The sequence below is a fragment of the Euprymna scolopes genome, chromosome 32 (genome assembly GCF_053919585.1).
Source record: "Euprymna scolopes isolate OS-2025 chromosome 32, ASM5391958v1, whole genome shotgun sequence".
Lineage (NCBI taxonomy): Eukaryota > Metazoa > Mollusca > Cephalopoda > Sepiida > Sepiolidae > Euprymna > Euprymna scolopes.
This window is the reverse complement of record NC_136513.1, coordinates 95097662-95110425: the sequence shown is the minus strand read 5'-3', so window position 1 is coordinate 95110425 and position 12764 is coordinate 95097662. Positions and strand designations below refer to the sequence as shown.

Sequence of the window (12764 nt, the reverse complement as noted above, 5' to 3'; positions counted from 1 at the left end):
ATATGAAACGTTTTATCTTGTTTATTTTTTTCTCTCCATTGTTTTTTTTTTTCTTTAATCATCAAAGGTCTGTGGTAACACAAATATCATTCCTACTGCTGATTGATGCCATTTACAGCGTGATTCTCAAATTATTTGATAGGGAAGCCTTTTCAAAGCTTCTTTCCTATTTCAATACAATATTTATTGCACAACAAACACGGAAATTTGTAAAACCTTAATCTTTAAAAAGTTTAGACAAAATCTCTTGATTCACTACAAAGCTTTCTCTTCGTAATTATCTCCCCAAGCGTCTACTAGATGTGCCGTTGTTCTTTGGAACTTTTGAGATGACAAATTGGAAGCCGTTAACTTATGCTGAAGAATCTATTGAAGCATAAACAAACACATCATGGCCTACAAATCTGCAACAGATTTGCGTGGGTAAATATCAGCAGGAGCTGTAAGATAGCTGGCTTGCAAGGATATTAACAACAGCAGCCGAAAAATGCATATATGCAAATTAGGAAGTGTACATGAGCTGGCGTGACATAAAAAAAAAAAAAAAAATAGGACACCACATAGTCGGGAGAAGAAAAAGCGCGGTTAAAAAAAAGATGATTACATAAAGTCTAAGACGAGAAATGGTTGTTTACGGTCGGCAGAAAAAAAAAACATGCCAGGTGAGATAGACATGTGGCCCCACAGAGGCAGCGAGAAACTCTTTAAGCTGGTGTGGAGACGGGAAGAAAGAAAAACGATGATGACTTATGTTGTTTGTTTTTGTTTTGTTTTTTTTTACTTATGTTCACTTTTTACAAAGCATATCGCCTCTTGGATGTAAGGGGCTACTATTTGGGGCCATATCTAGGAAAGATTAACAAGATATTTGTTTATGCTTATTATTATTAAAACTTCTGCATATCAGTACAGCCAGGGAAGCAGGCAGCAGGAAGGGAATTCCAAAGTCTAGCTGTTCGAGGGGAGAAACTATTAGAATAGAAAAAATTTAATATCCTTTTCATTCATTTTAATACAGATTAGTTGCCAGAGCAGATGGGTTTTCTCACAGTACTTGAAAGATACAATTTCTGGTAAACGTTAGAGGGGATTTTATCACCAATCCTCTGCTTATTTAAGTAGAATAGAGAAAAACCCCGCAATAAAGAACGCAAGAGAAAATGTGACATTAGAAAAAGACAGAGCCGTTAACACCTCTGATACAGAAATATCCCACAGGTGTCCAACATGTAGGAAATATTTCAGAGTTCAAATCTGTCTAACAAGCAGGAAACATGTAGGAAATACTCTAGCTTGAATCCGTCTAACAAGCCAAAAATTAAAAAAGAAAGAAAAGCTGAGTCAGATTTATTTTTATTTTTGTTCCTTTTCAACAATACCAGATGGCGAGATGGTCCGAGAGAAGTTTAAATTGTAACGGTCAAGTTATAGCACATACAAGATACCTTCACTCAAATGTGAAACATTTGTTGACTCATATGCAAACACATATGAGAGACAAACCACATTCTTGTGAAGTATGTGGTTATATATTTATATATTCATAGAAGATACTGCTACTTCTGCTGCAAAGAAGGTGGCTCCGTCTCCCGATCTAGAAAACTTCTCACGCTTGTTAGTATCCTATATTGCGATAAAATCATGCGTGGAGTATTGTTCTGGTGTGCTGACAATTCTCGCATGCAAAACAGATTCTTTGACTGTTGCTATTTTTTTTTTTTTTTTCTTAATTAAATTATTTATTTTAATAAGTCTTGGAAATTAAAACTTTCTTGAACGCTCTTTTATTTTTGTCAATATATTTTCTAATTATTTCTCCTGATCAGATGGTAGTTGAAAGAACTCTAAAAGAGTTTACCGCCTATCATGGTTAAATGTATTTATGCATTCTTTCACTTCCAAACAGCTACACACACGAACATATGATGATGTTCGTCCATCACTTGAAAAGATGAGCGTGATCATGCAGTTGTTCTATAGGTTCGAAGATGGCTTGTTAGGCAGATTCAAGCTCTAGAGTATTTCCCGCGTGTTGAACCCTTTTTTTGGGATAATTCTGTATCAGAGGTGTTTACTGCATTGTCTTTTCTAATGTTACGTTTTCTCTTGTGTTCTTCATTGCGTGCGAATTCAGCAATTGTAGCTCCTTTGTGAGTTGCAGTACGCCAGGAAACATCCGTCTTGGGTTAGGTTTTCCCATGAGTTAGAATACAAGCCAAACTGTTTGAGGGAGACCTTCAGATTGTCCTTTAACTGTTTTCACTGTTCTTATGTGGATCTTTTCCCTTTGGACAGTACACCATAAAGGAACATTTTTGGGAGCCTTAAATCTGTATCTCTCATCTCTCTCTCTCTTTGTATATATATATATGTGTGTATGTGTGTGCGTGTATATATATGTGTGTGTGTATGTGTGTGTGTATATATGTGTGTGTATATATTTGTGTGTGCATGTGTGTGCGTGTATATATATGTGTGTGTGTATGTGTGTGCGTGTATATATATATGTGTGTGTGTGTATGTGTGTGCGTGTATATATATGTGTGTATGTGTGTGCGTGTATATACATGTGTGTGCGTGTATATATATATATGTGTGTGTGCGTGTATGTGTGTGCATGTATATATGTGTGTGTGTGTGTGTGCATGTGTGTGTGCGTGTATATATGTGTGCGTGTATGTGTGTGCGTGTATATATGTGTGTGTGTGTGTGTGTGTGTGCGTGTATATATATGTGTGTGTGTGTGTGCGTTTATATATGTGTGCGTGTATATATATGTGTGTGTGTGTGTGTGCGTTTATATATGTGTGCGTGTATGTGTATATATGTGTGCGTGTGTGTGTGCGTGTATATATATGTGTGTGTGTGTGCGTTTATATATGTGTGCGTGTATATATATATGTGTGCGTGTGTGTGTGTGTGCGTTTATATATGTGTGCGTGTATGTGTGTGTGTATATATGTGTGCGTGTGTGTGTACGTGTATATATATGTATTTATAGTAGTAGGCAATCTATCTTAGGAGAAAATGACGTGGTTTGGAGTTTCAGCGGATTGTCGTTTGGGCATCTTTGAGCATGGCTTTGGAGCCCTATTCAGGAGTGGCATGGGAAAGAGGATGATGTGCTGGGATCTGCGTCATTTTGGCACTGCTTTCTGCTATTCAAAACCACATACATATATATATATATATATATATATATATATATATATATGGGGATTAAAGCAGCATTTAAATCTGGCATAGCAGTTTGTGTTTGCGAATGTTCCATCTGCTCGAACATACGAGATATTTTCACTCAAATGTTAGTTCACCTTTTACAAGATTGAAAAAGAAAGAAACTTAACCCATGCAGTAAATGTGAAAATATTCAATCATACTCTAAAAATCAGTTTCAAGCAAAAATAATTTATTGAATCTCGTTATATGAAACTTTGACTAATAATGTCTTTTGGAATCATAAAATACTTTCCATCATTTGAACCACAAAGTGAAAACTTTTAAATATTTTGATTCAGATGATCTAAACAAAACAGAGGATATCTTCTGAGTAAATCGTTATTTATCTGTTTTTTTTTTTGTTTTTTTTCACATGTGAAATTGATTTAAATTGCACTTAATCATCAAAAAAGTCATAACTACTTTTTTACTTCATCTGGGATCACTCGGTTGTCTCAAGATCAAATTGAAGTTCAAGAAAATCTTGAAGACCCCGTTCTCTGCTACAACTGCATTAAAATGAACACACATACTGTACTGTCCTAAGTTATGTTTTTTTTTTTTTAAAGGATGACCACAGACTTAATTTGAGCGTGTTTAATATAATAATTTTACATATTTTTTCGCATGTTTCCCAATAAAATATTTGTTTCAATTGATTAACATTTATAAAATTTTATAGTTTTCACAATTCTGGCACATTTTAATGTAAAATGACTTCCACTCCAATTATTGAATTTTTTATTTATTTATTATTATTTGTTTAAATCCACATGACAAAAAAGTATGAAATTTAATTGTAAAAATTGAAAAATGTTGGTCTTTTCACCTGTCCCCCCCCCAAACCTCATGTTTAGTGAAAGATGCTTGTTTCCTTTCCCAAGGCTTTTTATATATATATATATATATATATATATATATATTTATTTTAATCCCACAAAATACATGCTAAAATATTCCTCAGTTTTGCAATTGGTTTTGATGTTCGAAAATAAAATTAATTAGCTGTAATTTAGAATTTACTCATGTCATCCATCTTTTCTTATTACTCAGACTCTCTCCTTGTACGTTGTTTGACCCCCCCCCCATTTTATACAGTTTTTACTTTGCTTCCATCACGCTCCTATCTTTTTCTTTTTATTAACAATAAAAAGTGATAAAACTATAATGATCATTCCAAAAGTAAAGCCTCCTATTTTTTTTAACTCAAAAAGTGGAAGAGCTATAAAAACTGGAGTGGTATCATAAAAATGAGCGAACCTTTTGTGCTCAAGAATCAATTTCTCTACATAGTCATCACGATTCTCAATGCACTTTGACTAGGAATTCAATGACACATCTCTACTTCTGATGCACGTCCATGACAGGGGTTTGCTTTCTTAGAAGTCTAACACCGTCAATATCTGCAACAGAGAGATGAAACGTTCAGGTCATAGATGCTTAAGTTCAGTCATTATAACAATGCAATTTGCAATCCTCTCTGATCCATTTCGGCAGAATAAAAAAATAATAGCTATAAAACACTCAATTGGAATAGTCTATTATTAATAATAGGAAATATCATCACAAGAGATAATACTATTAAGGCGATAGATGAGGTTTATTTATTTTTTTTTTTTTGACATATTAACCTTTTTCAAGCTGTTTAATGCTGAATCCAGTAATTTTGGGAAAAGCTTTTTGTATATTTAAATATTTATGATGTTTGTTTTTATTTTTATTTTTTCAGAAGAAAGATGTTTTTGCGTTTGACTTTGCAGAACATGATTGTTTTTTAAAGGGAAAAGAAAAAAATAAATGTTGGGTGCGTTTTAGATTAGGAAGCCAGTATCTTCAAAATTGCCTGATCTGGTTACTTGCTTTTATTTATCTGTCTGTCTGTCTGTCTGTCTGTCTGTCTCTCTCTCTCTCTCTCTCTCATCAAAGGTAATAAAACTAAAGCAGACGATTGAAAATAGTCCATAATAAACAATAGGGAATATCACCACAAGTATTGATATTATTTAACTTAGAGCTGGAGAGGAGAGAGATAGAAAATATAGTGGACAAAATGAGGCTAATTATTTTTATTTTGGAACAAGTCGAGAGTAACCAGGCAGTCAAAACGTTTTTGTTAAAATATTTATAGTTCAAATAATAAATTTTATTTCTTTGTATTTTATTTACATTCTTTAGCCCCCCCCCCCCATTTATATTTTATTTTTCTAAAGTCTTTTCAGGTGTTTACTTATCTCTATCGATTGAATAAACTTGCTTTTTTTTTTATTTTCCTTTCATGTTGAGCAAGGTACACTCATAATCGCGTAGATCAATGAACAATAATGAAAAGAGAACTAATCACTTTCCGCAGCGACTATTGACAAAAGTTGCTCGGACTTTTTCATCAGAAACTCTTGCCAACACCCATATTCTATCAAACTTCTCTCTCACTCTTTTTTCACACTGTTTAAATAAGAATCAATATATGTGTATACACAAAAGCCAACGTCCAGCTGGCCTTTTTTTTTTTTTTTTTTTTTTTTCTTGGGACATAGTAGTCACCAGAGACCACTCGATGATAAAGGTTAAAGAGTGAACAGTGGTCAATGGGACAATATTATAGTAATCGTTAGTAATGTAAATTTGGTAAATACTTAAGAGGACCGGCTCATCAAGAATTTGTTTACATTGGACTTGAAGACGACCATATTGTAGTCAGCTGCAAAGCAGGCAAACGCACAACAGTTCCACAGGTGTGCAGTTCTAAGAAAGAAGCTTTGTTCATGGAATGTACGTTTAGGTTTAAGCACAGATAAAGGGTGTGGGAAATTATTGATAATGTTTTCTCGTGAAAGTCAGGCCAGGGGAGACTATAGATTGGAGCTCAGACGGGAAAATAACGATAAAGCGGAGCCAGGTTGTCCCTTCTTTCAGACATTTGAATAATCGTTCTGTTAGGACAATTAATCAGAATTGGGAATTAAAAAAAATCAAACTTTTTGGGGGGGCCGGGGGATGGGGTATCTAAATTAAAAAAAAAAATGTATCTATTCCCCGGTGTTAAAAACGATCCTTTTGTTTTTATTTGGTTTCTTTTGTTTAAAACTTAATTTTCCATGGCTCGTATTAATGATGAAAGGATGAAATAGTTATTGATTTTAAATTATCAGTAAAACTAAAATCTATAGGTCATTCCCACAAGTGTATTTCTAAGTTTGTAAAAATATATTCAGATATTACATAGTATTTTTACTGGAATACCCCCCCCCCCAAAAAAAAAATAAAAACAACTCTATACTTAGAAATTTAAAAAGAATCAGAATCGGTAATTGTATCATGCTCGGGAAATATATTGAAATAGTGCGGTCACTGATATTTAGTGATGAAAATTATATTTTAAATGTAAGCATCACAGATCAACAAAATTGTTTTTCAGATTTGATTACAGGATGAAGAATAATTGCTATTTTAAAATTAAGTGTAACAGACCAGGTGTTTGTGTGAAGAAAAATATGCTAGAGAGAGATAGTGTGTATCTATATATCTATAAAAGTGAAATTGTCTGTGTGTGTACATTTCCCTTCCAAACTACTCTGTCAGTTTTCAGTCTACAGCCTCGAGATTTGACATAAGGAGCATTGAGATCTGGAAAAATCTTTTTAATTGGTTTTTGGCCAGAAATTTGGCCGTCAAAGTTCAACGATTTGATCTTTGAAAACTCAACCAAACTCCTGCCAATTTTGGGTTTGAACACTTAAAATTTTAGATGTAGGTTACTTGGACATGGAACAAATGTTAAAGGGTCAAAATTGGGGTCAAAATTTTTAAAAATTTGACCTCTGTGGTCCCTACCAAATTACTCAACCAATTTCTGGTCTAAACATTTGAAATTTTACATAACGTGTATTCAGACATAGGGCAAGCTTTTAATCAGTTTTTGGCTGAAAATTTGGCTGTGAAGGGGGTCAAAGTTCAAAAGATTTGACCTTTGCTATCTCTAGCAAACTATAACTCTGTTTAAATATTATATTAAAATAAAAACGTTAAAACTTCTTCAAAAAATCATTGCCCGGGTGTTTGTAGGTGTGTGTGTGTGTGTCTTGGGATGGGGGGGAGGGGTAAAAAAATAAGTTTTGGTAGGTAGGTAGGATCGAACCCGAAGTCTTGAAGCAAAGGTGTAAAATAAAGTGTGATAAAAAACCTGACACGTTACCCGCTCGGCCAGCAAGAAAGAAGAGTAACTGAAACATGTTCGAATTTATTTAAGTATTAAAAACGAAATTGACAGGTGCGTGCATTTAATGAGGTCAAATAGAAATAGTGCAGTTAACTTTTACTGCGGGACAATTTTTTGGGGTTTGTTTACCCAACTTTGGCTGGTTTTGTTTCCCCAAGATGTTGGGGGGGGGCAGCTCCCCGTAAAAAGGGAGTTGTCCAAATTGAATAGCAATTGTCTGATATAAGGAGTTTCCCCTGCATTGATCAAAAGCTGATTGCTTTCTGGACATTCCCGGCGCGATTGCCGGGAACAATGCCTTAGCTTCGAGTTAGTTTCGCTTTTATACGAAAAAGTCGAATCAACACGTGAGAAGCCAAAATCGCAATAATTTTGTAAAAGTCGCTGTAAATAAATCTAGCTGTGACGCGCGTTCGTAAATCGTAGATATTATTATCTAGGGAGTATATAAATACTTCTAAGCAATAGTAGCCCCCCCCCTCGAAAAAAGCCTTTCTTGGACATACAAAAACTCTCGCGCACATTTTGCCTTTTATATATATATACTAGCGTGGGGTACCTGGCATTGCCCGGGTGTTTGTAGGTGTATGTATGGGGTGGGGGTAAGTAATAACCCTGCTTAAATGTTATAAAAAAGACGATGTTAAAAAAATCGGAAAAGCCAAAACGGAAAAAAAAATGGCATAAATAAATCTGTCGGAGCCTGTGTGTATAGGGGGGGGGAGGGGTAAACTAAGGAATAAGCGAAGTAATAAAAAAACGTTGCCCGGGCGTTTAAAGGTGTAAAAGAAAAAAAAATAGCTTTGGTCGGGAGGGGAGATTGAACCCGGAAGCCTTGACGTGGAGGTGGAAACAAGACAAGCACTTAACCGTCTCAACCACGAGTGAGAGTAATTGATTAGCGTGTTAAGTTAAGGCTTATAAAGCGAGTGAAAAAGGTTTGATTGACAGGAAGACGCTAAATGAGGTCATCGCAGGATCGTTACGATGACGTGGTAGTATTTTTAGTTTTCGCTTCCCCAAGATGATGGTGGGGAGGGTAGCTCCCCATTTAAAAGGGATTGTCCAAATCGAATAGCAATTGTCTGATATAAGGAGAAACTCCACATTGATCAAAAGCTGATTGCTTTCTGCGGAAAACCGAACCGTTTGAATTTAGTTTCACTGTATTTATACTAAAAAGCAGGACAAACGGGACAAAACGAAATAGCGCAAATCTTATAAAAGTCGATGTAAATAATTATAGATGCGATGCACGTTCTTCGATATTATTATCTAGGGGGTATATAAATACTTCTAAGCGATAGTACCCCCCCCTCCTGAGAATGGTGGCGAAAAAAACCTTTTCCAGACATACAAAAATGTGCGTGCCACATTTGTCTTTTATATATATAGATAAAGAATGTAGAATCTTAGTCAGCATAAGTTGGGTTTAGGAAGGAGTATAAGTCGGACGTAAGAATTTTATATGTCAGTAAAAATTTTGATCTCTGTAGAATTAAGAAAGTTTTAATATTGGAAGACCTTAAAATAAGGAGTCAGATTCGGACATTTTGGAATTGTTGGAATATGGCATTTTGGAATTGTCTGATTTGAGCATCTTAGAATTGTCAGCATTGAGGTTCTGACATTTTTTTGAATGTCAGGAGTCGAGGTTCTGACATATTTTTTTTTTTTTAATGTCGGGAGTCGGGGTTCTGACATATTTTTTTTTTTTTTTAATGTCAGGAGTCGAGGTTCTGACATATTTTTTTTTTTTTTTTAATGTCGGGAGTCGGGGTTCTGACATATTTTTTTTTTTTTTTAATGTCGGGAGTCGGGGTTCTGACATTTTTTTTTTTTTTTAATGTCGGGAGTCGGGGTTCTGACATATTTTTTTTTTTTTTTTTAATGTCGGGAGTCGGGGTTCTGACATATTTTTTTTTTTTTTTTTTAATGTCGGGAGTCGGGGTTCTGACATATTTTTTTTTTTTTTTTTAATGTCGGGAGTCGGGGTTCTGACATATTTTTTTTTTTTTTTTAATGTCGGGAGTCGGGGTTCTGACATATTTTTTTTTTTTTTTTAATGTCGGGAGTCGGGGTTCTGACATATTTTTTTTTTTTTTTTAATGTCGGGAGTCGGGGTTCTGACATATTTTTTTTTTTTTTTTAATGTCGGGAGTCGGGGTTCTGACATATTTTTTTTTTTTTTTTTTTAATGTCGGGAGTCGGGGTTCTGACATATTTTTTTTTTTTTTTTAATGTCGGGAGTCGGGGTTCTGACATATTTTTTTTTTTTTTTTAATGTCGGGAGTCGGGGTTCTGACATATTTTTTTTTTTTTTTTTTTAATGTCGGGAGTCGGGGTTCTGACATATTTTTTTTTTTTTTTTAATGTCGGGAGTCGGGGTTCTGACATATTTTTTTTTTTTTTTTAATGTCGGGAGTCGGGGTTCTGAAATATTTTTTTTTTTTTTTAATGTCAGGAGTCGAGGTTCTGACATATTTTTTTTTTTTTTTTTAATGTCGGGAGTCGGGGTTCTGACATATTTTTTTTTTTTTTTTTAATGTCGGGAGTCGGGGTTCTGACATATTTTTTTTTTTTTTTTTAATGTCGGGAGTCGGGGTTCTGGTCCCTAGTTGAATGTCGGAAGGAGTGAATATTCAAAAGAAAAAATCTTTCAAATTGTAAACTCAATTTTGTTGCCATATGAATGTTTTACTTATTCGATTTATGATTGAAATATTTTGTCCGGAAATTAACGAAAGGTGCACAACAGTGACCTTTGTAATTTAACGACACCAGTTTGAGTGCTAACCAAACTGTCTTTTAATAATCAGTCTTACCCGAAAAAAATTCATTGACCATTCATGATGATTCTCTGTAACACGAGAAATATGACCTTTTAAAAAACGATGATTTATACATAACCTTTTAAATCTTAAAAATTAGTTTGTTTCCAACAAAAAATACGATTTGGTGATACTTGCCCCCTCCCCCTTCCCAAATATGTTGACACGAATATCTTTCAATGTGTGTTTGTTTTTTGTTTTTTAACCGATGTTTTGCGATTCTTTTTTCATCAAAACTTGTAGTTCTTGTTTTTCTATAGACACCCCCTCATGCAAATATCAACAAGTTTGTGTTTGATGGATAAATAATGGAAGGCGTGTGGAGAGAAGAACTTGTTTTCCAACGTTTCTTGAATGTCTCATAATGAAAAATTAAGAAGAAAGCACTCCCTTTTAGCTATGCAACATTATATCATCGCCTGTTCTACATGTTAGTGTGTGTTGAATGGTTACAAGGAATTGACTTCTAAACTAACCTATTTCTGGATAGGTTTTCGTTTATCCCTCTTCCTCTCAAAGTCCATTTTTATCACTTCCATCTTTTCCTTGGCCTTCCTTTGTAAAGTCAGCCTGCTACCTCAACTGTTCCACATCTGCTAACTCAAGAACTTTTATCCATTCTATCAACATGACGATATCATCGCTTACTCTTCTGCACATATCCTCCCTATACTGTTCAGATTTTATCTTCCTCTGAGGTCATCAGATCTAAGCCTGTGCTCCTTATTTTTATCATTTCCATGCAACACATACCCTCAACTATTACTGGCTAGGTTTCACTTCATACATAACAATGCATACACCGTGACATTTTCTATCTCCTTACAGGCTGTAGATTGGTTTATGCCTGCTCTGCAAAGTTGTCTTTTTTTTTCTTTTTTTTTTTTTTGCTGTATCACTCTTACATTGTGTTGCCCTCTCTCTACACACTGAGGAGGCTGTGCCCTGCCCCATTCTCGGCTGAGAAGTCCATCTCAGTTTTTACCTTTTTTGTATCTGTGCCATCTTTACATTTTTCCTTGAAGGAATTTTCATTTGTCCAACTTTTGTTCAGCAATTTAATTACAATTTAATTGCAATTTAATTACAATTTAATTGCAATTTAATTACAATTTTATGTAGTTTCACTTTGTTTTTTTTTTTCCTGTCTTCCAGGCAATGCTTTTCCGGGAACTTTCCAGACAGTTGTCAAACGGATTCACCGATATTTATTCCACGTTCTCGCCCATATCTACCATGGTCATTACAATGAAGTTTACGTCCTTGGTTTACACGGCCATTTGAACACGTTGTTCGCCCACTTCATGGTGTTCAACCTCCGTTTTGATTTGCTCGAGGAGAAAGAGACTGATGTGCTACAGGATTTAATCAAAGCACTCACGACTTTTGTACCGACGGAAACGATTAACCCTCTGACGAGCACAACATCTGGCGAGGAGAGATCAGCAGACGGCATGGATGGGACCAACGTTATTTCAACTACCGCTGACTCTGCTGGGCATGTGAACCCCCTTGCTTCCGCATCGGCTAACGAATTTGAACACGACCAGATACGAACATAGTAAGAATTATCATAGAATTGAGTTTATTGCATTATTGCAGAAGACTGTACGAAACAAAGACGTAGGTTTGTTGGAAAGAAACTCTTATTTTCTTTGGAAGGAAAAGACTTTAAACTTTTAAAGAAATTAAAATTTATCATTTTAAGAAAAAAGAAGGCCAAAACAAGTAAACAAGTACAAATGGAAACAATAAGGATTGAACCTTGACTGCAAAAACTAAAAGCCAGATCTCACGCTTGTTTATTTTTTTCTCCATTTGTCTCTTGTTTCGTTTTTTTTTTTTTTTTTTGCTTTGTCAATTGCATTTTTTAATTTTTCCTCTAAAATAACTAAGCATCACTTGCCTGGCATAGACTTGCATTGCTATTAACACAGCAACCCTAATCCGCTTCGAACCTTCTCATTCCCCCAACTAACACCAAAACAAAATAAAACACACGTACCTAGATACAAAAAAATAAAAAGCCCAATGATCTGATGTTTAGTAAATTTTAATGGCGCTACATTTACAGAAAAATAAAAATAAATGAATTTGCACAACATATACAAAAAAGTTACTTTCTTAAACTTTAAAGTGAATATCTAATTTATAGCATCTTATAATAATAAAAATATATATTATTATTAATGTTAGATTAGTTTAGATATAAACATTTCTAGTAGATGGATTTTGAATCTTAATTGGATATATCCTCCACCACCCCCCTACACCTTCTCTCTCTCTCCAACTCAAGTAGCGCATCTTCCCCCCCCCATTTTTAAAAATTCTATTTATTATTTTTTACTTTTTTATTTTAACTTTTATTTTTTTAAAACCTGAAAAAAAAAAAAAAATTAAACAGCCTTCAAATGCATCAGAATTAAAATATGGAAGCCAATTTTTTTTTTTTTTTTTTTTTTTTTTTTTTTCTCAGAAAGAGTGAAAATTCAAATATA

The 12764-nt window shown here is 34.4% G+C and overlaps 1 protein-coding gene across 1 annotated transcript in view; it reads left to right on the top strand.

The window, feature by feature from the left end:
* Window positions 1–12292, top strand: part of LOC145256509 (MOB kinase activator 2-like) — a 151736-nt gene extending 139444 nt beyond the window's left edge. The window contains exon 5 of the mRNA XM_080115481.1: window positions 11422–12292. Coding sequence (XP_079971607.1) covers window positions 11422–11828 — 407 coding nt within the window. The 3' untranslated portion in view covers window positions 11829–12292. The remainder of the gene's footprint in view (window positions 1–11421) is intronic.
* The last annotated feature ends 472 nt before the right edge of the window (window positions 12293–12764 follow it).